This window comes from Syngnathoides biaculeatus, chromosome 23, assembly GCF_019802595.1.
Source record: "Syngnathoides biaculeatus isolate LvHL_M chromosome 23, ASM1980259v1, whole genome shotgun sequence".
Taxonomy (NCBI): Eukaryota; Metazoa; Chordata; class Actinopteri; order Syngnathiformes; family Syngnathidae; genus Syngnathoides; species Syngnathoides biaculeatus.
In genome coordinates, this window is record NC_084662.1 from 9,662,015 (window position 1) to 9,687,559 (window position 25,545).

Consider the following 25,545-nt stretch of genomic DNA (forward strand, 5'->3'; position numbering starts at 1 on the left):
CCATGCCGGGTGACGGATTGACCATCAAAAGTCGCATCAGGAAACTGCTGAGCTCGCCGTCGGGCAAACACGGGAAGGACCGCAGGGACAACCTGGAAGGAAAGGCATGTATACATACGTGCACATTTACATATTGGGTGTTTTATTGCGGTTGCTTTTCGGGGGGGGGCACCTCTGTGTTCAATGGTGACATTTGATTTTTAAAACAGACGGATGGGCCGGGTCAGTCATTGATGAACAAAACTGAAATCCGCAGGCGTGTTCCTGTTTTTTAATCGACAATTTACAATCAATGTAATAGTAAAAGGATTTTCATAATAATAGTTGTATTTCCCGGGGCACGGTGGTTCAGCTCGTAAAGTGTTGGCCTCAACAGTTCTGAGGTCCCGGGTTCAATCTCGGCCCCGCCTGTGTGGAGTTTGCATGTTCTCCCCGTTCCTGCGTGGGTTTCCTCCGGGCACTCCGGTTTTCCTCCCAACATCCCAAAAAAATGCAACATTAATTGGAGACTTTAAATTGTCCCTAGGTGTGATTGTGAGTGCGGCTGTTTGTCTCCATGCGCCCTGCGATTGGCTGGCAACCAGTTCAGGGTGTACTCCGCCTCCTGCCAGATGACAGCTGGGATAGGCTCCACCACTCCCTGCGACCCTCGTGAGGATAAGCGGTGAAGAAAATGGATGGATGAATGCTTTTCACTAACCTGGTGAACAATAGTAATGTTAGTCATTTTCACAGAGTAGAAAGACAATATGCTTGCGGGTGTTGTCATATTGTCTGTCTACATATGTTGCTGCACGTTTTTTGTCATTTGTGGTCGGGATTTGCTCCTGCTTCTCATGAATAGCACCAAAATATTTATAAAATTAATTGATAAACTACATATTAAAAAAAAATCTGAAATAAGAGACAAATAAATTTGAAAATATAAAATTGTCAAAAAAGAGAAAATGTTACAAAACATCGAAAAAATATCAGTTATAATAAAATACAAAATACTGATTTTCTGGTGTTTATTCCTCTCCCCAAGTTCCATGTGGCTCACTTAAGGAACTCATTTTATTAGTTTTGTGCTTTATGACGAGGACTGACACTAAAATGCTAAAATGAGCAAAATGGTGGACTTCCTGTGGATTTTCCAGCATGGCTTATTAAGACTAATCACGGTAGATGTGTGTATCAAATTTTATGTTGCCAAGTGAAACTAGCTTTGGGGGCGGAATTTTTAAAACTGCACTAGTGGATGAAAAATTTGTTATGTTGACACCTGTATATGTATTTTGAAAAAATTTAGAAAATGCTAAATCTGTATTTTGTATGTGCATCTTTGTCTTTGTCTATGCTTAGTGTAACATACTCAGAAATAAGGTATCCATATTGCTTTGCAGGTGACGTTAGAAAAAGTTCTGGGTATCACCGCTTTGGGCAACAGCTGCCTGGCCTGTGACCCAAAAACTGGACTGGTGGCTTATCCTGCAGGGTGAGGAGGGGACGTTAAAAAAAAAAAAACTATTTTTACATAGTGTAATTTACAGAGTATTTTGTTATTAAGAGGTATCCGAACAAGGTAATTAGTGTGCACAATGCTCTTCTGTGTTATGTAATCCTCCTTGCAGTTGTTATTTAGCAGTACACAGGACGAAGATAATAACAGATTAATAGAGATTACCGTAATTTCCGTCCTACGGAGCGCACCTGGTTATATACCTCACCCAGTACATTTGTAAAGGAAATACCATTTGGTACATACATAAGACGCACCTGTGTAAAAGCTGCAAGTGCCCACATTGAAGCATGATATATTTACAAAGACGGACGGTACACAAAGAGTTTTCAAAGTTTTAATACCTTATCTTAGCATAGCAACAACACGCTAGCGCGAACAGGGCTGGTTAAAAAAAAATATAGCAGTAAAAATCACTGAGACGCGGCAGTAACACAGCTGAAACACGAGAGCACAGCGCTAACAGGGCCGGTTAAAAAAAACATACCGGTAAAAATCACTGAGACGTGGCAGCAACACGCTAGCGCAGCACTAAGAGAGCTGGTTTAAATAAAAAACATACTGGTGAAAGTCACTCCCTCGGCACATATATTCCGCCGGTCTCACTCTTACCTTTTACGCTCGAGTGCCCCCCTTGCGGCCGTTATTAAAAAAATGCACAAATTACCCGCATCACAGCATAAACCGCAGGGTTGAAAGCATGTGAAAAACATCGCGGCTTATAGGCGGGAAATTACGGTACTCACATCGGTCCCGTTGCAGTCTACATGAGCTGCATGGGTTTTTTTGTTTTTGCATGTATTTCTCGTTGCGTAGGTGTGTTGTGGTACTGCTGAACCCCAGAAAGAACAGACAGCAGCACCTCATCAACACGTCAAGGTGAGCTCGTCCGCGTCGAAATGACAACGCGCCTCCAACTCGTACATCATCCCCGCGTCTCCTTTTCCTCCTCGCAGGAAGACCATCACGGCTCTGTCCTTCTCCCAGGATGGCAAATACTTGGTCACCGGCGAGGTGAGGGGGCGATCAGCTCATTTGCACGCAAACGGAACATCCCCGGCGCTCCATCCGGGCTGGTTTTGGGGCGAGAGTACGGGCGGGGGCAGACCCTGGACCCGTGCCAGATAATCTCACGTAGACTAGCAAGCAAAAATGGTGTCTTCAGGGAGGCGAAAGTCTGTTTTTCAAAGGCAGCCTATGAAAACAATATTTTATAACTCACAACCCCATTATGACAATAATTCATTCCGACGTACCCAAGGTGTGTGAAACTTCCCCGTTGGGGGACAGTACAACACACGCACACAAATTAACAAATTTTATAGTGATTTTCACTGGCGGCACGGTGGGGCAGCATTGCATTAGCCCCACAGTTCTGAGGATCCGGGTTCAATCCTGGCCCCGGTTGAGTTAGCATGTTCTCACTGTGCCTGTGTGGGTTTCCTACGGGCACTCCGGTTTCCTCCCAGGTGACAGCTGGGATAGGCTCCAGCATTTCAGGAACGCTCGTGAGGATAAGCGGCTAAGGAAATGGATGGACGGAAGATTTTCACTGACTTGGTATACTGTAGTAACGTTAGTCATTTTCGCAAAGTAGAAAGAAAATATGCCCGGGGTGTTGTTATATTGTCTGTCTACATATGTTGCTGCACATTTTTTGGAATTTGTCGTCGGGATTGCCCGGTTTCTCGTGAATAGCTCCAAAATATTTATAAAATACATTGATAACCTCCATACTTAAAAAAAAAAAATAAGAAAAACAAATAAATTAAAAAATACAAAATTGTCAAAAAAGAGAAAAAATAAAAAAAATAATAATAATTGAAAAAACATCTGTTAAAATAAAATACAAAATACTGATATTCTGGTGTTTATCCCTTTTGACGATGGGCGAGAGGCAGGAAGGACAAACCCTGAAATGGTTGCCACCCAACAGCACCTTCATGAAAAATGTGATCATCCTTTATCAAACTATTCACTCAACTAATAATTAGCAACGTTTTGAAACGTGCACAATTGGACCATCAGATAAAATATCATTCATGCTGCAGTTTCATTGATAAAATGACCAACAGGATTTAGGTGCGCTTGCACAGCCGTTCGACGAAGGGTTCCGTGCTCCTCACGACCCGTCTTAGGATGGCCGCTTGGCATCAAATCACCTCTGGAAACAAAGTAAGCGGCGTAATCGGCCCCAACCGGCCAATCAAAGCTGATTAACAGAATTCGCCGTGTTAAGTGGGAGTGCGCTTGCGGGTTGTCGTGAGAGATGAGGGTAAACTTCAAAAGCAAGTGAGTACTTTTTTTTTTTTTTTTTTAAATGTGGGATTATTACATCAGCATTTTTCTTCGTTGGGCCGATTATAGAACACAGTTATGTGAAAGTTGGCATATTGGCAGGATTTACTCCTTTTTTTTTGGCTTGCTATGTTTAGATTTCAAAACATTTTTTTTAATCTGACATTCACACAGAAGTTTAATCATACTTTAATTCATTGCAGTCATACTTTTAAGTTCCTTTCAGTGATATTTTTTTTAAAATTTGTAATCATACTTCAGTTGATTTTAATTGTACTTTAGTGTATTTAAATTAACTTTTTTCACTGGGGTTAATGAAAAACACTTTTTTATAATATAGTTCTGCTTCAAGAATTTTTGCAGGGGTTAAAACTTATTTTTATTTCTAATTCAACTTCAATGGTTGTCAATTGGGCACCACGGTGGATCAGCTGGAAAGCGTTGGCTCACACTTATGAGATCCCAGGTTCGATCCTGGACCCACCTGTGTGGAGTTAGCAAGTTCTCCCCGCTTGCCTGCGTGGGTTTTCTCCGGGCACTCCGGTTACCCCCCTTACATCCCAAAAACATGCAACATTAATTGGACACTCTAAATTGCCCCTAGGTGTGATTACGACTGTGATTGGGTGTTTGTCTCTATGTGCCCTGCGATTGGCTGGCGACCACTTCAGGGCCCGTCGACGGCTGGGATAGGCCCCAGCACTCCCGTGACCCTTGTGAGGACAAGCAGCTACGAAAATGTATGGATGGATGTTTGTCAATGTATTAGCGGATTTTCACGACTTGTGGTCTGGCTTTTTCGCTATCCCTATGTCTATGTTATAATATGTAATAGTGAATCTGTACCTGCACGTGCATCCAGTGGCATGCAAATTTATCCCTGACGTAACCATCCGACGTTGTGTTTTCACACAATGGATAACAGCACCGACGGTTTTCGAACGACAAAAAAGAGCAATTGCAGTCGCGTACCATCTCTTGTAACGCACCATCTCCTGCTTTTGCGAGACCTCCTCGTCCGGTGTGTCCCCCCCCTGCCTCCCCCCACGCTGGACGACCTACCTCACTAGTTAGGACTGACCTTGACTTTGTCGTTTCCAAGCGCTCCGTGGCGGAAATAGCTCAGTGATCCCTCACGGGGTGCGATGTGAGAGGGTTACAAGTCATGTAACTGGAAGGATAATCTCCGCCGTCAGCCTTGACATTGAAGCTTTTGAATAGAACACCTCAGCCCCCGTTATGTTCGGTCAACACAGCGCAGGCGCCGCTGTTTTCATTGAATGCATACTGTTCATTTTAATCAGATGTACAGATTGTATGTTTTCGTCCTTGCTTTTGCGCTCGTTTGATCACACGTAATACGCGATCGAACCGGCACGCTCGCGTCGGCTTAACCGAAAAGCACTTCACGTTCCGACCGACCGCCTCCCCCAGAGCGGCCACCTTCCCGCGGTGCGGCTGTGGGACGTGTCGGAGCGCCGGCAGGTGTCTGAGCTCCAAAAGCACGAGTACGGCGTCTCCTGCGTGGCCTTCTCGCCCGACGGCAAGTACGTCGTCAGCGTGGGCAACCAGCACGACATGATGGTCAATGTCTGGGCCTGGAAAGTAAGCGCACGGCTACGGAGGCGATTCCATTGGCGCGTGGGTCTGCGACGTCTCCGTGTGGTGTTTTTAATCGCAGAAGGATGTGGTCATAGCCGCCAACAAGGTGTCCAGCAAGGTGACGGGAGTGTCTTTCTCTGAGGACAGCTCCTACTTTGTGACGGTGGGCCACAGGCATGTCAAGTTCTGGTATCTGGACCGCTGCAAGGCCACGAAGGTATTAGCCTAATTTTATTCACCGAGCATTTGATGATCACAAAATCGTATATGACTGAAGTTTCTTTCAATCACACTTTGGTTCCTTTCAGTCATGCTAGCGCCGCTGCGGTAATGCTAGTGACATGCTGACGCTCATGCTAGCGCCGCGCTAACAGGGCCAGTTAAAAAAAAAAAAAAAAAACAGGTAAAAATCACTGAGACACAGCAGTAAACCGCTAGCGCAGCGCTAACAGGGCCGGATCGGTAAAAGTCACTTCCTCGGCACATATATTCCACCAGTCTCACTCTACCCTTTTCCGCTCGAGTGCCCCCTTGCGGGCCCGATAGAAAAAAATGCACAAATTAGTCGCATCACCGCATAAACCGCAGGGTTGAAAGCGTGTGAGAAAAAAGTTGCGGTTTACAGTTCGTAAATTACGGTAGTTTATTTTAGCCGTACTGAATTAATTCCAATGACACTTTTAATTAATTTCATTTCATTCAAAGTCACTAAATAACGGACTTTGTTTAAATCATACTTTGAGTTCATAAGTCGATGTAGGGCAACACAGTGGACGAGCGGTTAGCGCATTCGCCTCGCAGTTCTGAGGTCACGGGTTAAAATCACGAGCCGGTCTTATTTTAGGCCAGCACCCCGGTCCCTCTGTTGGGGCGTTCGGGTCTACCGGGCGAGCTGAGGAACAACTTCTTCTGCGACGTGGCCTGCGGGCGAGGCCAGAAGTCCGACTCCACTTTCTGCGTCACGTTCTCCGGCCTGCTTTGCGAGTTCAACGGCAACAGGATGCTGGACAAGTGGGTCGACCTGCAGGTAAAAAAAAAAAAAAAAAAGAGATTCAATAATAATGTACAGGGATGGCCCAAAGTACTCGAGTACACATCATTTTCATTCCATCCCTCCTTCATTAACTTGCTTAATTCCTTCCTTCTTCCCTCCCTCTTTCCTTTTATCCTTCATTTACTCTTTCCAACCATCCTTCCATCCTACCCTTCACCCTTTCTCGCATTCTCATCTGCCTTTTGCCTTTCAGTCATTATTTACATTCTTGTTTCCTTCCTTCCTTCCTTCTTTCTTGCTGTCTTCTTTCCTTCCATGCTGCCTTCTTTCCTTCCTTCCTTGTGGCCTTCCTTGCTGCTTTCATTGCTGCCTTCCTTCTTTCCTTCCATGCTGCCTTCTTTCCTTCCTTCCTTCCTTCCTTGCGGCCTTCCTTGCTGCCTTCCTTCGTTCCTTGCGGCCTTCCTTGCTGCTTCCCTTGGTGCCTTCCTTCCTTTATTCCTTCCTTCCTTGCGGCCTTCCTTGCTGCCTTCTTTCCTTCCTTCCTTGCGGCCTTCCTTGCTGCCTTCCTTCCTTTATTCCTTCCTTCGTTGCTGCTTTCCTTGCTGCCTTTTGTCCTTGCTGCTTTCCTTCCTTCCTTGCTGCCTTCCTGCTTTCCTTGCTACATTCCTTCCTTCCTTCCTTCCTTTCTCGCTGCCTCACTCCGTCTTCCTGCCTCTTTGTTTCTTCAGTTCTTCCTTTCAAATCATCCTTCTTTCCCTCCCCATCTTCCTTTTTATTTTTACTTTTTTCCTCCCTCCTCACCATTCTTCCTCAAATAAATGAAGTTAAAGAATGTTTGCATCCTTTAGTATGGAGCACTATGTAATCGGATTCATAGTGTAATGGGATTTTTGTTTTGTTTTTGTTTTTGGTTTTTCTTGGTTGTTGCGTAGACCAGCATGGCCCAGTCTCTGTCTCTGTCCTCGGACCGGATCTTCTGCAGCTGCGCCGACGGAACGGTTCGCGTCTTCAGCCCGCTTGACCTGCGTTTCGTCTGCACGCTGCCTCGGCCGCACCCCCTCGGAGCGGACGTCGCGTCCGTCACCCAAGCCAGGTGAGGAGGCGCCTGTCCACCTGTCTGTGTTTGTGTGTAACGATATACATAATATTTATAAATTTCTGTGTCGTGAAAATGTATCCGCTTAAAGCTTCGGGCGGTTGGAATATATCCCACCGAGTCATTGTGGGACTTTTCCACGCCACAACAGCAAAGCGCTCAAAAGCAGCCATCCCGGCCCAAAGTCCACACACTGGCTGTCAACTTTGACGTTTATTTCTTATTTTCTCCCTTCCCGCTTTTTGGGCCATCCACCCTACCTCTTACGCTCACTCACGGCCCACAACGAGGCACTCTAAACCTGCCACACTTGTGCAAAAACACCACAAAAAAAGTCCCGCCCAGAACCGCACCGCCCGAACATGTTTCAAATGGACATTTATTCCAGACGGACTTCTTTTTGGGCCAATGATAAAATTTTCCAAAAAAGACAAAGGAGCATCTATAAAAGTTATTTTATACTGTTAAATGTGTTATATTCATAACACATGATAAGTATGAGTGAGCTGAACGGTAGTTAGCATTTTTTTTTTTTTTACATAAAAATTTAAACTGTACACACAGTACCAACAAGGAAATCCCTCATAAGTGATATTAAAGGCATATAAGAAATGTGTTTATTTTTGTAATAGTAGCGGGCACAATATATGATTGTTCTATCAACAACAGGAGAATTGATTCTAAAACAAAATCCATATTTCCTCACTCTGAATATCAAAGAAAGAGAGACGAGTGCACTTGTAACATCAAGTAAAAATATTAGCTCAAATGAAAAAAAAAATGAAAATGGGCATACAACTAACATCCTAAGAGTGATTTGAGCGTAAACATCACTTTTGCAAAATAGATGTAAATAAAAAAACCCTCAGCTGACTTCCTGTCACCCCTTCCAGTCATCTACTCTGCAGCAGGACCGACGCCCGCTACCCGGACGCCGCGGCCGTAACCTACGACCCCGTCAGCCGCTGGCTGAGCTGCGTGTACGCCGACCACAGCGTGTTCGTGTGGGACGTGGCCGACTTCACCCGGGTGGCCAAGGTCCACTCGGCCCTCTTCCACGCGGCCTGCGTCTGGGACCTCGAGGTAAGCAAACCTGCGACGGAAGAATAATTGACAGCCCCAACGCGTAGCATACGTACATTTTTCGATAAGTTTTTCCTATTTTCACGTGGTTATTTTATGCACTAATTGCTCTTTCAGATGGTTCCGGATGTTCCCGGGGTGATAACGGCGAGTCTGTCGCCCGGCGCCTTCCTCAGCTGCTCGTCCGACAGCACCATCAGACTTTGGCGCGTGGACGAGCGCGCGGGCCTTCATTCTCGGAACATCCTCAGCACCGTCGGTTTCACTTCATGAAAAAAAAACAAACAAACAAAAAGAAAGAAAACAGCCCCTAAAGAAAGATGCACATTTCTTGCTTTTTGTGGTTGCAGGACCTCCTTAAGATCATCTACACGGGCGCGAACACGGCCGGCTTGCAGGAAGCCGAGAATCTGACCAATGCGGATAAACCTGCGGACGGACAGCCGGCGGAAAGCAGGACCGGAATCCGCACAGTCTGCGTCAGCCCGGATGGGCAACATTTAGCGTCTGGGGACCGAAACGGGATCCTCAGGTGAGAGCCACAGGAGAAGCCTTCTCTCAGTGTATCGCTTCTTCTTTTTTTAAATTTTATTATTAATATTTCATTTCACTCCCTCAGAAACAAACCTCTGCATTCACAGTCTTTAAGTTGACTGTTGCAAAATATCCCAATATTTTTATTTGAAAATATTTAGAATGGGGTGGCACGGTGGATCAGCTGGTAAAGCGTTGGCCACACAGTTCTGAGGTCCCAGGTTCAATCCTGGTCCCGCCCGTGTGGAGTTTGCGTGAAGAGTTCAGACGCAAAGGCAGACATATCCATTTTTGTTGTTTCTGTAGATTCTTTGATTTATATAATAGATAAATTAAAGAATCGACAGAAACAACAAAAATGGATATATCTGCTTTTGGATTTGAACTCTTCGCATGTTCTCCGCGTTCCTGCCTGGGTTTTCTCCGGGCACTCCGGTTTCCTCCCACCTCCCAAAAACATGCAATAAAATTGCCCGTAGGTGTGATTGTGAGTGCGGCTGGCAACCAGTTCAGGGTGTACCCCGCCTCCTGCTCGTTGACAACTTGGATAGGCTCCAGTGCTCCCTGCAACCCTTGTGAGGATAAGCGGCTAAGAAAATGGATGGATGCATGGATGGAATATTTAGAATGTGACATTCAATGGAGTGCATTTGTTATTCCGCTTTATCTCCACCTTCACGGTGCCCAAATTGCTTTCCGGAAGCTCTCATTAACCCTTTCACGCACACAATTTGCAGCTGCTGCCATTCAGGAGATTCCAAACGTTAACCCTTCGGTCACCGTGCGACTTAGTTACCTAATCCCTCACTAATACAACTATTTCATAATTTTGGCTGTCATTCTTCACCGCAGTGGATGAAGCCCAATATTGTCTTTTTTTTTTTTAAAGAGTTCACGACCTCAGCAGCATGGAAGAGATTCTGAAAGTGGAAGCTCACGATGCGGAAATCCTCGGCCTGGAGTACAGCAAACCACAAACAGGTCAGCGTCTGTGTGCCGCGGCGCTCAAGTCGGGCAAAGGATGAATGAATTATGAATTATTATTTGTTTGGTTCACGTTTAGGTCTGCAGCTTCTGGCCACGGCGAGCCGGGATCGTCTGATTCACGTGCTGGACGCCGCGTCCGACTACGGCCTGGTGCAAACGCTGGACGAGCACTCGTCGTCCATCACGGCCGTTCGCTTCGCCGGTGAGCCCCCCCTGAGACGCCGGCCTCCTAAATTATTGACGACTGGCTCGGCTGTCGTTGCGACGCCGTTTGAGGAAATGCTTTTATCCGTATTGTGTACAGTATTGGACTCATTCTCTCTCCACGCAGTAATTACATTTTAATTGGTTTTCACCCCCTGTGATTCTTAGCCAATGACGGCAAAGTGAGGTTGATCAGTTGCGGGGCGGATAAAAGCATCTATTTCCGCACCGCACACACGGTAAGTCAACACACACACACACCCGACACACCTACGAGGGCTCTTAAATCTGCGCTAAGTAGCTCGGCGTCAAGTGTGGAGCAGCCGGCCTTTTCCCGTCGGCGTCCATTTTTCTCCGCCATTCGTTCTTCTTTTTCTCCGTCAGAAGGCGTTTGTCCGCGACAACGTGATAAACAACCGCTTTTGAGTTGCCGCCGAGATTTAAGAAGGTCTCGGCAAAGCCCGATCCGGCATCCCGGTGATCACGCCGGGCGCATAATGAGCACTGGCGCTGTTTTGAACATTTGTCACCCCACCAACTAGCAAAGTGACAAGGGAAATAATGCGCGCGCCCGTTATTTTCCAGGAATGTAAATCAAAATGTGTTCTTTAATGCAAAAAACAAACAGCAGAGAAAAGGCAGAAAACACACTTTTTGAAATTCTTTAAAATAATATGTCTTTACGATTTAAACCTTGCGTTGAGAGGTTCCTCATAGTAAAAAGTCATTTGCTGAAAATTTAAATTGATAAAAAAATCATTAAAAAATTACAATATTTTAAAGTGTGGAAAATACAAAATAAAAATTTCATTTTATATACTATTATATATTTTTTTAAAATACAAAATAACCTACCAATGTTAACAATAATATAGAAATAAAGGTACATTTAGGAAACTGCTACTTTTGGATATTATACCTCAATAGTTTTGTATATCGCATAACTATTAAAAAAAAGCATTTATTTGGTATAAGGCAGCATGGTGGATCAGCTGGTAAAGCATTGGCCTCACAATTCTGAGGACCTGGGTTTGGTCCCTGCCCCGCCTGTGTGGGATTTGCATGTTCTCCCCGTGCCTGTGTGAGTTTTCTCCGGGTGGGCACTCCGGTTTCCTCCCACATCCCAAAAACATGTAACATTAATTGAACACTTTAACTTGCCCCTAGGTGTGATTATGAGTGCAGCTGTTTGTCTTGATGTGCACTCTGATTGGCTGGCGACCAGTTCAGGGTGTATCCAGTTGGGATAGGCTCCAGCACACCCTGTGACCCTCGTGAGGATAAGCGGCAGGGAAAATGGATGGATGGACGTTTTCACGCACATTTATCTGGTTGATTTTGCAGAGCGATAGAGGAACAGAGTTCCGCCGTTCTCACCACACGGTGAGGAAGACCACGCTGTACGACATGAACGTGGACCCCAGCTGCAAGCACGTGGCGGTGGGCTGCCAGGACCGCTGCATCAGGTCTGTGCACACCTCAAGCGCACCCCCGGAAACAACAAGGTGGGGTGCTACGTGTTTATTTGGGGGTGCGGGGGCTGTGCCAACAGAATTTTCAACGTCAGCAACGGCAAACAGAAGAAACTCTACAAGGGCTCGCTCAGCGACGACGGGAGCCTGCTCAGGGTGAGGCGGTCCGCTCGCCATTGGATTGCGTGTGCGCGGGTACCTAATAAAATGAGCACTCACCTGCACGTGCGGGCATTTGTGCGTGTTATTTTTACGGGGGTTGCAGGTTCAGATCGATCCGTCTGGTCAGTATGTGGCCGCCAGCTGCTCCAACAAAAACATCAGCATCTTTGACTTCTACACCGGCGAGTGTGTAGCCACCATGTTTGGACACTCAGGTAATAAACACACGCACACACGAGGACACATCTTCAGTGATGTCTTTCAAAACATTTTTTTTTTTTTTTTTATCAATTATGTGATCAGGTAGCAGAGTATTTGTGAATTTGCGCTGCATTTTTGTTGCGCGTTTCAGAGATCGTGACCGGTCTGAGGTTCACCAACGACTGCAAGCATTTGATCAGCGTGTCGGGCGACAGGTGCGGACGCCAATCGCGCGGGGCAGATTCCGACGACTTGCACACGCTCGCCGCGAAGCCCTTTCTCCTGTTTTTTCTGCCGCAGTTGCATCTTTGTGTGGCGTCTGGCTCCGGAGCTGACCATCAGCATGCAACAGAAGCTCTTTCACCTCCGACAGCCTCTCAAGACCGCCCCCTTCAGGTGATCCCCTCCTTCCTTCCGGAAAACCATTTCCGCCGACTTTGAGTGTAATTTGTGGCGACCGACGGCAGGCGAGAGGCGTGCAGCGCTCCGGCCCTGCGGGGCCTCTCCTCAGACAGCGAACGCGACGACGACGACGTGAGCCTCCGCCGCGCCGGCGACTCCGAAGACGGCTCCAGCAACAGCGCATCCGCTGACAGCAGTCACGGCGAGGAAGACACGGGCGGCTCGGAGGAAGCACCGGAATGGGAACCGGCAAAAGTAAGTCAGGCGTTTCCGTTTGCCTTTGTTAGCTTTAAAACCTTCTCGGTGTTACATTTGCAACCTTTGAAAAGTCCAGTGATGCCTCGGTTCTCGACCACAATTCGTTCCAGAAAACGATTCGAGAAGGGATTTGTTTGAAAACCGAATTGATGTTTCCCATTACAATGAATGGAAAAAAAATAATGTGTTCCAAGCCTAAAAAATTTGGCTTTTTGAAGCATTTTTTAAAGCTTTTCCTGATAATAAACTGCGGTGATGCAGCTACTTTGTGCATTTTTTTCTAACGGCCACAAGGGGGCACTCAAGCGGAAAAGGTAAGAGTTACACTACATGTGCCGAGGAAGTGACTTTTACCGGTCCGGCCATGTTAGCGCTGCGCTAACGTGTTACTGCCGTGTCTCAATGTTTTTTACCAGTATGTTTTTTAACCACCCCTGTTAGCGCGGCGCTAGCATTAGCTTTAAAGTCTTTCTGTAGTGTCTTTCTTTGTAAATATCTCGTGTTTCAATTTAGGCACTTTTACACAGCTGTGGCATATGTATGTACCAAATGATATTTCCTTTACAAATGTACTGGGTGAGGTTTATAACCAGGTGCGCTCTGTCGGCCGGGAATTACGGTAATATGACAATAAGTGTGTGTGCATAGGTTTCTTGCTAGTTTAAAAGTCATCCCCTCCACGTTGTTTTTTTTCCAGCTCGCCGCGCCCACGCCGGTCGTCAGTCGTCGTCCTCGTCGTCGCTGGTCTCGTCGTAAGGGCTCTCTGGACCTCAAGGTGGTGTCCATGTTGGACCTGAGGGAGCTGGAGACCTTCATATCCAACAAACCTGCCGACGGGGCGGGCGGCACCAGCCCGGACCGTCCCGACGGGCACTTCCGTCAGCCCGTCGCCTGCTGTGATTGGCTGTCGTCTGAAGGCGTGGAGGATTCGGGTCGGGCGAGGCTGGCGAGGGAGGACGACGACGATGGCGCCGATCCACAAGACAGGTACAATGACCTTTGTCCACCATGTATGTTTGAACAAATTGCTGTCGAATGCAAGATAAGAACATCCAAAACTTGGGTTGGTGACTGAATTTTTGTAAAAGTCAGTCCTGAAAGTCGTTTTTTTAGATTTTCATCTTGAAATTTGGTAAGCATGTCTATTACATTTTGATTTGAATTTTTTTTTTTATTTTCAGGTCATTTCCAGGTGTGTGTGTTAGAACTGAAAGCCGAGCTAAGCACTCGTGCATTCACGTTACAATTTCTTTTTCCTCATTTCTGTCCAGCGACGACGCAGCAAAGGCTTCGTGTCGCAGGAAGCGTCAGGTCCTCGGCCAGAGCCAGGACAGCTGCAGCCCGGACAGCGCCTGCTCGCTGGGTTACGATAGCCGCGGAACCAGTCCCGATGGCGTCCTGGACGGTAAGACGCACGTCAGGTCCAGGAAAATCACTAGAATTGTTGTTTACGCGCTTCGACGTATCACCGACAAGACTCCGCAGACAACACGTCGCTTAGCCCGGACAGCTCGGAGGACGAGGACGAAGAAGAGGTGACGAAAGCCGAGGTCATCCGTCCGGACGAGTCTCGGACCGGACAAGAAGATTTCCTCAAACAGAACTTTGAGACGCTGGCGGATGCCTGCAGCAAAAGTACGACGGTCTCGCTGATTATTTCGTGTACTTCTTGAGCTTATTGTCTGATTTTGTTGCTGTGCGGCTTACAGGCGAGCCGAGCCGGGCCCCGAGGCTGAGCATGTCTTCGCGCTTCCTGGCCAGAGGACATCACAACAGGTGAGCGTGACCTCCTCGTGGCAGAACCTTCAGGAAACCCGCAATACACTCGACTGGTTTGTGTGCCGCAGGGGGGGTCCTCCGTTTTCCAAAGCGCAGGGAAAGGAAGCAGGAGGCGGCCTGACCCTGACCCACAAGCCGCCGGTGTCCAAAGTCCGCCCCCTGATGGAAAACGGCATGAGCAGAACCGCGGACGTCAAAACCCCCGTTTCTCCGAGTGCCACCCAGGGGCCAAGGTAAGACTTTTAGGAGACACTCAACCGTCCGGATTGTGTTACTTGGCAACCACTTTTTTCTTACTTTTTAGGCTCGTCACGGGCTCTGCAGTTATCCCGAGACCCCAAAAGAAGACCACTTCGGGTTCCCACATTTGGAGGTTCTCCACGCCACCGTCCAGACCGCCGCCGCCCGAAAGAACCGTCAGTCTGCACAAGTCCCAGTCCGCCCAGAACCTCACTTTAGCCTGTAGGTTACATTGCTACTGCAATCCCGCATTTCCTCTATTATTGGTCGTTTTGTTGCTGACCAAAACAGCAGCACACACACAGTAAGCGCAGTTTTATTGCGTTGTAAACAACTTCCAAAAATATTATTTAAAAAAAAAAATATTACAAATAAAGACCCAATCCCATCTGCATTTCAGTAGTTTGGGTGCCAAGTTCGCCACCAAAGATCAGAACTCAGAACTGTGAGGCTAACGTGGCACCTTGCTGAAATCCATTTCTGATGAATGCCCCAAAAAATCGAAAGATAAATTATCGATATGCTCAAATAAAAATGAAGGAAGAAAATGAGTGGAACTCTAAAAATGTCCTCCCCCTTCCACCCCCTTCCACCTCCCTTCAGCTCCACGCTCTCCGCTGCCCTCTAGCGACCGCAAGGAGTGGTGCAAGAGGCCCCAGCACCTCCCCCTGGACCGAGACCCTCTCAAGTCCTCGTCCTTGCAAGTGTCCTCACCCTCGCCGGGCTCGCCTCAGTCTCCTCGCTCCTACATGAACCCCACGGCCAGCTCCATGGCCAAAAGCAGCCGCTCGTCCTCTGTGGGCGAGGGCGTCCACCCTGGCCTCGAGCTGTCCCCCTTCCCCAAGGCTCGGAAATCCTGGGGGGATCTGGACGCGGCGGAGACCGCCTGGCACCCCCTCGTCGCCGTCCCGCCGACGCCATCTCGCATCCCTCAGCCCAAGCAGCCTCTCAGCCCCCGACGCAGCCTCTGCTTGGAGGTGAAAGACGGCGCTTTTTCTCCAGGAAGTCCAATCAAAGCTTCCTCTCCCACCGTGGCAGTCCCATGTGATGTCACACCCTACACAGGTGAGACTACCTTTCCGCCATGTTCCCGGCAGCCACGGCGTCCCAGTTTCAGGCCACCATAGACAAAAGTAGATGGTCCTGAGACAATGCGGCGGGACGGGACGGGCAAAGGTGGCACATCGACGTGATAAATGACATTTATTGAGCGGCAGTGTGTGGCCCCCCTACGCTGACGCCGACTGTGGAAAAGGTTCAGACAGGAAAGCTTGGTTCGATTCCGCATGGGCGACAAACGCAATCCCACCCCACGCTCCATTCCATGTAAACGGGTGTGCCGTGACTGCCGGCAAACATACGCAGTGCAAACAAACAAAAAAAAGTTACAAACATCCGTGTTTCCACGTTTGTTCCTTTTTTGATTCTTCTGTCGTTCTTCCGTTTTCAAGGTTCAGCAAAGAACAAAGTGACCACATACGAAAGGTGAGTTTGACAAAATATTGTCAACTCTGTTTCTGTATTTTGTCTGTGTGCAACTTCCTCCACTGCTCAAAACTACTTTCATAGATGGTTTCTGAGGGTGTGCGCATTTGTGCAACCACAGCATCCTAGTTGCTGATTTTAACTTCCCACCCAAACATTTTTTTTTAATTCAGTTGTCTTGTTTAGGCTCACTGTATGGCAAAATGTTAACACATGAACACAAATATACATAAAGTGTAAAATTTTCTTATACACGTGATTTTATTCCTCCAGTAACCAAGCTGTAGGGCCCCTGCCTGCAGAGCTCCCCCTGGTGGCGGAAGATCCCCTCAGCCATCCAGGTGTTCCTCCTCCTAACCTGCCGTTTACTAGCACTTCTTTTCCTTTTCTTCTACCACCTACTCCTCCTCTTCCTTTCCGTCGCCACTCCGCCTCGCGCTGGCCGCCGCTGGCTTGCGTGTCGCCATCTGTGGCGCCCGCGGCCGCCTGGCAGTGCCACGCTGGTGAGTGTCCCGGCGATGCAATTCTCGGCTTGTTCGTGCTGTTCGCTTTTTCCACATCAGCGTGCGTGTGTGTGTATCTTGCATTTTTTCATTCTTTTAATGACTTTGGTCTTCATATTTACGCCGCAGTTGATCCCGTCACGTTGGACGCGTGCAGGCAGGCTGCGAGCGAGCTTCATTTCAGTCTAAGGCGAACCGTCACGCTCTACACAGAGGTCAGTGCGTCCGGAGATAAGAAATCCAATTAGTGAACAATTGTTGAAAAATTAAGCTTCCAACTCTCATCTGGCGTTTGGTGTCAAATGAATATGTATTTGTGTATTTAACACAACCACACAGCTTAGCCTTTAAGTCCGCTATCTCAAAGCTCACGCCCACTTACAGTACAATGGGAAACTCCATAGAATTGCTAATAAATAGCATCTATTATTTGCTGGTGTTATAGCACTTTAAGCGACAGATATTTAAAAACAAACTAGACCAACAGTAAACAGAGGATTTAACAATACTCACAAGCATAGATTCTTTAAGCTCTGCGAAGAATTACTAATATTTGAAGAGTTGTGACGTCCCTAGCTCCCACGGATCTAAAAAAAAAAACTTTCTGTAATGCAGTCACTGTACCAGGCTACTTCATGATTGGTTGCTTAGCAACCAGGGCTAAATAGAGATAAATGTGGCCGAGCTTACAGCCCTGTTGACAAAATGGTGTCAAATTTAGTTCCAATCGGACAAAACCTTATGGATGACTTTGTTTTTTTTTTTTTTTTTTGTGGGTCTGCTCGGGACAGACTCGCCTACATGATTTCACGTTGCTAACTGAAACTGAATTTCAACTTTGAATGAAACTTTAGTATTTTAAAACGAGTGAGCCAACATCGGCGCCATGACGGCAGTACACATGTAAAACTGTTTTTATTGTGTTATGCAATGTGTGCACATCAGCTGCTCCACTGCCCTGCGGACCGCGGCGATGAAGGCCACCGGGAGATGGTGAGCGTGTTGTCCGAGGCGTTGGCGTCGGCCAAGGCGGACCTCGACCCGCTGCCCGGCTCCTCGAGGTCCAGCGGCGCCCCCTGGGGCTCGGAGGCCAAAGGCGAGGGCGACAAAGCCCTGGCGCTGTTGGAGCAGTACGCGGAGCTTCTGCTCAAGTCCGTGGAGAGGAAGCTGGACGGCAAGATGTGAAGCGGGAAGTCACTCGCACGTCAAGCAGTTGGCCTTATTTTCATAAAGAAATTATTGCCTTGTCTATTTTATGAAGGTCGAAATCGTAGTACGATACAGATGCATAGTATCTAACGAAAACAAAAATCAGAAAAAATGTTAAAGACTATTATGCAAAAAGATTTTATATTGTATGAATGAACAATTGTGTCGCTGTACATTGTACATACTGTACCTCATGTAGTCCGTGAAATAAAAACTACTACGACTGTTACTGCTGTACTATGAGCCCCTCCCAGATGAGGGCGCTTTTCTCCCCGCCTCCTGCCCGTTCACAGCTGCGATAGGCTCCGGCAATCCCCGCGTCCCTTGTGAGGATAAGCGGCTAAGAAAATGGGTGGACGGATGACTCAGCTCCTTCTTTACCGCAACGGGCCGATACAAAGTCCGCAGACGATCTCGCGTTCCCGTCAAAAGTAATATAATCATAATTGGTGTTATACCTGATAATAAATAAATGTAAAATGAGTCACCCATTATCATAAATTTAATCAAAACAGAAATTCACAGAGCCTCACCATTTACTTTGGAGTCATTTAATTGTTAATGGAAAATGTGCACAAATTAATGTGGTAGAACATGCACTGATATTAAAGCTGTTAAAAATGCAATACCAGTGTCATCTTTATGAATATTAGTGTGCGTCTAATGGTGAAGGAGCTCAAGTGAGTAATATTGTCACACACCCAATGAAATGTCAACATATGTTGTTGGCGCTGCTGCTGAATTTGACCATTTTCCTATGGAAGCGTCTCCACGTTGACGTAGGTGAGGACCACGTCGTGCAGGATGTTGATTCTGTTGATCTGGTTGAGCTCGCGGACGCGGTGGCGGAACTCGAACAAGGGAATGTTGTTGACCGCCACGCGGAACGATTCCTGCGTGCACAGGATCTTCATCTGAAACGCGCGCGCACACACTCGAGTCAGTCGATGATTTGATATTCGGGCTGCAAGTGAAACGTACGAAAACATCCGCGCTGATTTTTTGATTAATAACGTGCAAAAAATGAGTTTTCTGAAGTTTCACTGAAGATTCTAAAAAGTCTGGCGTACAAAACGTGATTCGGTTTTATTGAGGACTGCGTTGTCTTAAGTGTTGACAGAAACACGATTACAGTGTTCCCCCGTTATTCGCGGTGGTACGTTGCTCACACCCCCGCGAATAACGAAAATGTGCAAATAATGGACACAGTATTAATCAATATACCTATGTATGATATGCACCATATTTTTGTAATCATAGGATGCACTCAAAAGTCGTCAATTTTCTCCATAGTGGACAGCATACCCGATGTGCATATTTGTGACACCGTGAGTTTGTACAACATCGTCAGTAATGATCACTGATCCAAAAATCCGTCATAAAAATGTGCTACAAAACTCATTAGCCAACAAAGCTGAAGTCACCAAAAGCAGATATCCGCCATCTTGATATTCCCAAACCAACCATGCTGACCGTGCAGCAGCAGTTAATCCACGTCACGGGAGAGTTAGAAATTATTTCAACGTTGTTAAAGTTTGTTTGTAAAGGCTTTTTACAAATATTTTCTGATGAGCTTAATTCACTTGAACAAAGTTTTGTTTATGGTTGTTGTTGGTCACTGTTTACTCTCTGATGTAAAAAAAAAATCCCCCAAATTTCATCAGTGTTTAAGTAAGAAAACACATTTTCTGTGACATTTTTTAAATGAATTTAATAATTCAGAACTCTTCAAATCGAATTTGATTTTCCAATGCGAGGAAACAAGTTGAAATTTTCTGTCTGAAATAGGACGTCGCACAAACAAATGAACAATGCGTTTATCATGTATTTTCCCATTGCGAGTCCTTATTTAAAAAAATATATCAAACCTATTGACTTAAAATGTAAGTTTTTTTGTTATGTTATGATGATACAACTTCACAGCATATTTTGGGAAAAGTTAACATGTCACGGAAATCGGGCCCTAGGTAATATGCAACGTTTCTTGGTAGTCACCGTGTTCTATGTCTTTCGTTTACATTTATCCTTTTTTTTAATCTTACCAAGTCGGATTACAAATCTTTCATGTTACCAGAAATGAAAAAATGTCAAGCTCACACGTCCAGTTTTAATACATGCCAAACTTTGAGGAAAAACCCCACCGTAATCCAACCTGTAAACCATCTCCTCCATACGTTTTGGGAGTACCAAGATGGCGGCAATGCTGCTAGATATGTATACGCTAGTCAGTGGTTTTTTTTTTTTTTTTTTGTTTGGATCATTGGTAATGATCTACCTGTACAGGCGGTGTGTGTGCGAATTCTTCTTCCGCTTACAGATGCGAAATACAATGGTTTCTCACTACCTCGTGCGCGCCATCAAACGGTAGACTACATATACACTAAAAACGTGTTAGCATGCACGCTAACACCGGACACATAAAGTGCGCTATGGCCATGTGTGATGTGGCGCCTCGTCTATTTAGAGTAAAAGATAAGATTTATATGATCCTGAAAATACAGTACATTTTAAAAAAGAGTTTCCACGAATGTACGGAGGCGAACGTGAATGTGAGGGAACGCTGTATCCGATTAGTCGAATAGTTAGCAGTGTCTTTGATGTCGGCGCTACCGTTTTACTGTACTCCAGATTTGTAGTTAGTGAGGCTATCGCGCAACAACATGAGACCGCGACTGACCTCCAGGAGTCTCCCTGCGGGGCGGCACTTCGCTGATTTAGGACCAGCTTTCCCAATCGCCTTTCCAACCCTTTCCACCTTTTCAGCCAAACGTTAGCCTGACATTCAACCCGAGGAGAGGTCACCTGGAGTCGGTCAAGGGCGTCACGTGTAGCATCAGTTAGTCTCGCGCGTGTGCCCGGGCTCGTCGGGACGCTTCCTGCCGCTCACCTCAAAGGGGCTCCCCAGGGCGAAGGGGAAGGGTCCCTTCAGGTCCCTCTCTTCGGGACCCCAACGCTCGCCCAACTTGTGGTTGCGCACCAGCACCTGCTTGCCCCCCTCGGTGAAGCGAGGGTTGATGTGGAAGGCGATGTCGTTGCCTCGGAGGAAGTTTATAGTGAACCTGCAACCGTATTGTTCCATCAGTACCTCAAATGGCGGTTCTAGACCATTTTTGTGGGTATTTTGGGGTCCATTTAATTTTATTTCAGAATCTTTTTGCTCGTCGGTGATGAGGCCTGTTCGGATGAGACCAGAAGAGTCAAACCGCAAAGTTTCTTCCCTAAAAAAAGGGTCCACTGAAACATCCTGTTGGTCCCTGAAAAACTGCTGAAAACGGACCCCCTGGAATCTTCGTGCGGACAACTTACATTTTCGCGTTGGGTTTGATCTGCCCCAGGATTGTCATCATCATCTTATCGTACACTCCTCGGGCCAGGTTCAGGTTGTACGGTACGCTCTAAATGCCCCCCAAAAAAACAACAACCCATTACGATGATTACGGAAGATACTGCAGTCCAGTTTTCTGGGTTGTTACTCACCAGCGGTCCCGATGTGGGCGGCAGCCAGTGTTGCGGAACCAGGGCCGGGGTCTGTCCGGGCCATCCCGGCTGCCCGGGGTTGTAAGGCCAGCCGGGATGGGCGCCCCACGACGGGACGGATGGATGGAGGCTCGGAGCCGGAGCGTGAGCTGGGGCGGAAACGGGGGCAGGTGCTGGGGGAGCGACCGGATTTACAGCTGGTACTTGAAAGGGTATCTGAGCCTGAACCGGAGGTTGGGGAGCCTGGACAGGTTGAGCAGGCTGGTATTGGCCCGGCCAACAAGGCTGGCAGATTTGACTCTGAACCGGAGCCACGGCCTGAGCCGGAGCCGCGGCGGGGGCGGGAGAAGGTGTTAATATCTGAGCTGGGACCGGAAGCGGGGTGGGCCCAGAGACCGGCAACGGTTGAGTCCCTAACCAGCAGGGGGTGTTCGGCTGCCCGGTCCAGCACGGCGCAGCCTGAGGGGCCTTGACACAGGAAGAGAATACACGTGAACACGAAATGCATATTTCGACATAAATGTGACTTTTCATATAAAACATAAAACAATTTCCGGGCCACGTGCGCTATTTTATTGCCTTCACCAGAGTTTGATGCAAGTGTTTTAAAGTACTGTCAACAAATCATTTATTCCATTTTTTAAATGTTAATTTGTGTTTTGCATTTCCTCACTTTTATCATTTGTCAAAACATTTTTCTTTAATTGTATTGTTTTATAATTGTTTTTACTTTATTAAAATATATACCAGTAAAGCTATTAAATTATTTATTTACTTTAAAAAAATTGTGTTGTGTTTCAATACTATTTGTAATAAAACAGCTGTATAAAATTTACTAAAAATGCTGATATTGGACATATTTTATCTGACATTTCAACCGACTTATATTTCAATATCAACTGAATGCTTTTGTAAAATAAATGTAGCCGGTTGAATGTTTTGAATTGTATGTATTGTGTATTTCTATACATATGTAAATATATATATATATTTGATTTAACTTTATTTAATGTGTTTTGATGTAGCTGGTATGATTTCACTATAAATGGGGAATATAAATGTTCAACTAAAAAAAATGTGTACATCTTGTCAAATAAAAATCTCAATTCTAACAGCAAAGGGAAAATATTTTAAAAAAATATTGAAATATTTTCAGGCAATTAAAAAAATAATAATTTAGTAGTTTGATATAATGCAGATTTTTGTGTATATATTTTTGTGTGTAATAAAAATAGCCGTACCTGCTGGGCGGGCGGGACCTGCGGGACCTGCTGGGTGGGCTGCGCCGGCCACACGGGGAAGGCGCCCCCGGGCGTCTGGCCGGGCCAGACGGCGCCGGGCTGCGGGGCGGAACCGGGCGGGCAGCTGCCGCACAGAAGGTCGGCGTGCTGAAGCGGGGGAGGAGAGGGCGGGGGGTCGCAGGTCAGGACGGCGAGGCGAGGTAGCGAGAGGGTCGACACGATGGACGACAGCAACTTGACCGTGCGACATCCGCGCAAACGTTCACGTTCGGATGCGGAAAGTAAGCAAATGTTCTTACCTGTGCTTGCAACTGATAATTCGGGGGGCTACTTACGTCCATGCCGCCTGAGGAGAACAAGACCTTCCGCAAATCAGCGGGAAATTACAAAAAGATCATCCGTCAATGAGTTCTTCGACGTTCACGAAAATACCGACGCCGCAAAACGATCGTTGCCTTGACCTCTTTGATGTTTGCGCGAAAATGTGAGGTTTGTCGATTATCCGAAACTGAGGCGTCTGGTTCACCGAAGACTGAATCAGCTACAACGTTTCCGCAAACGTTGACGTTTACTCTGTGACCCTGAGCGGTCTCCATTATTTTAGGTTCAGGTTCGAGGATGACTTTTCATGGTCTTTGATGTTTCGCAAAAAAATGTACACTGGGTTCATGAATGATCCTAAACCAAGCAGACCTTTTCTTTGCCTTCGACACTTAGCTTAACGGACGGGTGTTAAACTCAAGGCCTGGGGGTCAGATCCGGCCCGCCACGTGATTTTATGTGGCCCGCAAAGACGAATCAAGTGTGTCGACTTCCACGATTCTTGTGAAAATCTGCACCAAATTTCAAATTGTCATATACCATAAATAATAACGTTCAGGTAATACAAGGGGCGGCACGGTGGATCAGCTGGAAATCGTTGGCCTCACAGTTCTGAGGTCCCGGGCCTGCCTGTGTGGAATTTGCATGTTCTCCCTATGCCTGCAGGGGTTTTCTCCGGGCACTCCGGTTTCCTCCCACATCCCAAAAACACGCGACATGAATTGGACACTCTAAATTGCCCCTAGGTGTGATTGTGAGTGCGACTGTTTGTCTCGATTTGCGACCAGTTCAGGGTGTGCCCAGCCTTCTGTCTGTTGACAACTGGGATGGGCTCCAGCACTCCCCCCGTGGCCCTTGTGAGGATAAGCGGCTCAGAAAATGGATGGATGGATGGATGGATATTACAAGCATTTTTGTGTCACAAAACATGAACAATAGTTGAAAAACACATTACCCTTGATTTCTGATTCCAAAACTAGTTCATAAATTGATGTAAATAAGATGAGGCGGTTTAAGATTTTTATGATTTTGCAGTCAGGGAAACCATCACTACAATGTGGCCCGCGACAAAAATTTGTTTGACACCTCTGGCTAAACTAAAGAGTTATACAAAAAAAAAAATGTCTTTGAGGTTTACAAAAAGACGGAATGCTCCTCGCTATTTTCAATAAAGTGTTGGGTGACGATCCTAATATGTTGTTCATAGACGCCATCTTATTTCCAGCCGTCGGCTAAATGTTGCTGAGCTCGCAGTCAACGTTCTAATTGAGCGATGACGACGAGTCACGCAGATGATACAAAAGGTCTTTGAGGGCGAGCGCAAGTCAACAACGTCGCCGTTCGTCCTGATTTCAGCGCATTGTTTTGCTCTTGTGACCAAAAATTGAATTAGGGGGAAAGTATGCACGTATAACATGAAAATATGCGGGGATGAGCGTCTGCATTAGACTCGCTCATCTAAAATAACAGCCAACAGCCTTCAACCAATATTTTAAAAAAAAATTGATCACAGTATGTAGAATATTGAATAACATTTTTAAAGCTAAAATAGAATCATTGTCATGCATTCATTTTTACATGTACTGTTTTACATAAAAATATTAAACAGTAAAATAGTTAAGATGAGCTGTTTTATTAGCAAAACGGTAACACTAGTGTCTGTTAAAATTCTACATTTTCACGTATTACTATTTTATTTATATTTTTCAAATTTCTGTTTTCTATTTTGCTCGTGCATTTTTTTTAGACTCACGTATTACTAATTTGTTTCTGTGATTTTAGTTGACATTAAAAAACCTCGTGATGTTTTCTTGATGACAGGTGGGCCGATACATTTGTTCAGTACTTTATGTAATAAAAATAATAATAAGTCAAAGTGTTGTGATGAAAAAAAATACCCCCCCAAAGAAAAATCACATTCGCATTTGACTCAAAATAACATTAAATGACTATATGTTAACTGCTTTGTCATCCGGGAGCAACATAAAATATTATTAATAATAATAATAATAAAGCTTACCTGTGGTGTTGGAGTTGTCGACGGGCTGCAGTTTGGATGTTTCTGTCAAAGAGTCGACTGGAAGCGGTTAGGCAGGCACATGCAGCGAAATCCACTTTTTTATATCCGGCAAAAGTTGCCCACTTTGTGGCCACGCCCCTTTCCAACTGCTACCATGACATTTTTTCTTCAATTCCACAAAATATTGTTATTATGCAGCCAAGATTCTGTTTGACCTATGACCTCCACCCGGGTTTGTTTGTTTGTTTGTAGGAAGCCAATTTTGTTTTTATTTTAGATTTTATTTCTTTATTTTTAAAAATATTTCATCATGAATGAAATGATGATGAAGTATGATGTACACACGCGTACATAAGCTGTCATTATTGTAGATTTCATTTGAACTATTTTGATATTTTTTTTCTGCTGCCATAACACAAATCTAATGAAAGTAATAAATAATAATAATAATAATAAATTAAAAATGATTGCAGTTC

General features: G+C 46.0%; 2 protein-coding genes across 5 annotated transcripts; one reads left to right on the forward strand and one right to left on the reverse strand.

Annotated features, from left to right (window-relative positions):
• Positions 1–2: 2 nt before the first annotated feature.
• Positions 3–18,430, forward strand: LOC133496481 (mitogen-activated protein kinase-binding protein 1-like). Its single transcript, XM_061812139.1, has 31 exons — positions 3–104; positions 1,386–1,477; positions 2,318–2,380; positions 2,458–2,515; positions 5,234–5,404; positions 5,481–5,618; positions 6,246–6,428; positions 7,328–7,488; positions 8,385–8,574; positions 8,692–8,829; positions 8,925–9,106; positions 9,998–10,089; positions 10,172–10,297; positions 10,468–10,538; positions 11,644–11,765; positions 11,852–11,927; positions 12,037–12,148; positions 12,286–12,349; positions 12,435–12,530; positions 12,602–12,791; positions 13,492–13,781; positions 14,066–14,199; positions 14,271–14,429; positions 14,504–14,570; positions 14,642–14,806; positions 14,878–15,035; positions 15,417–15,878; positions 16,265–16,298; positions 16,572–16,639; positions 16,931–17,016; positions 17,747–18,430. Exons 1-31 carry the CDS (start codon positions 3–5, stop codon positions 17,984–17,986), a joined length of 4,290 nt encoding a protein of 1,429 aa, XP_061668123.1. The 3' UTR covers positions 17,987–18,430.
• On the reverse strand, positions 17,844–25,421 carry LOC133496483 (galectin-3-like). Of its 4 annotated transcripts, none has more exons than XR_009793800.1 (8): positions 25,070–25,413; positions 23,028–23,090; positions 22,729–22,875; positions 21,488–21,955; positions 21,317–21,405; positions 20,898–21,069; positions 18,712–18,924; positions 17,844–17,968 (listed from the first exon to the last, which is right to left on the reverse strand). XR_009793800.1 is itself a non-coding variant. In XM_061812142.1 (8 exons), the coding sequence occupies exons 2-8, from the start codon at positions 23,067–23,069 to the stop codon at positions 18,921–18,923; spliced, it is 1,047 nt and encodes a 348-aa protein (XP_061668126.1). In that variant the 5' UTR covers positions 23,070–23,090; positions 25,070–25,421; the 3' UTR covers positions 18,794–18,920. The 4 variants fall into 4 exon arrangements, 3 of the variants coding, with proteins under 3 accessions (XP_061668125.1, XP_061668124.1, XP_061668126.1); XM_061812142.1 differs by lacking the exon at positions 17,844–17,968 and adding an exon at positions 20,688–20,812 and having other exon boundaries at positions 18,794–18,924; positions 25,070–25,421; XM_061812141.1 differs by lacking the exon at positions 17,844–17,968 and having other exon boundaries at positions 18,567–18,924; positions 23,028–23,074; positions 25,070–25,412.
• Between the last annotated feature and the right edge of the window lie 124 nt (positions 25,422–25,545).

Excerpts from the sequence above, each read along its gene's own strand:
- LOC133496481 (XM_061812139.1), top strand. The coding sequence starts at position 3 with ATGCCGGGTGACGGATTGACCATCAAAAGTCGCATCAGGAAACTGCTG. Across the intron at positions 2,381-2,457 it reads CACCTCATCAACACGTCAAG|GAAGACCATCACGGCTCTGT; the intron begins GTGAGCTCGTCC and ends TCCTCCTCGCAG. Across the intron at positions 9,107-9,997 it reads GACCGAAACGGGATCCTCAG|AGTTCACGACCTCAGCAGCA; the intron begins GTGAGAGCCACA and ends TTTTTTTTAAAG.
- LOC133496483 (XM_061812141.1), bottom strand. The coding sequence starts at position 23,069 with ATGGACGTAAGTAGCCCCCCGAATTATCAGTTGCAAGCACAG. Across the intron at positions 21,070-21,316 it reads ATCAAACCCAACGCGAAAAT|GTTCACTATAAACTTCCTCC; the intron begins GTAAGTTGTCCG and ends ATACGGTTGCAG. Across the intron at positions 18,925-20,897 it reads CCCTGGGGAGCCCCTTTGAG|ATGAAGATCCTGTGCACGCA; the intron begins GTGAGCGGCAGG and ends CGCGCGTTTCAG.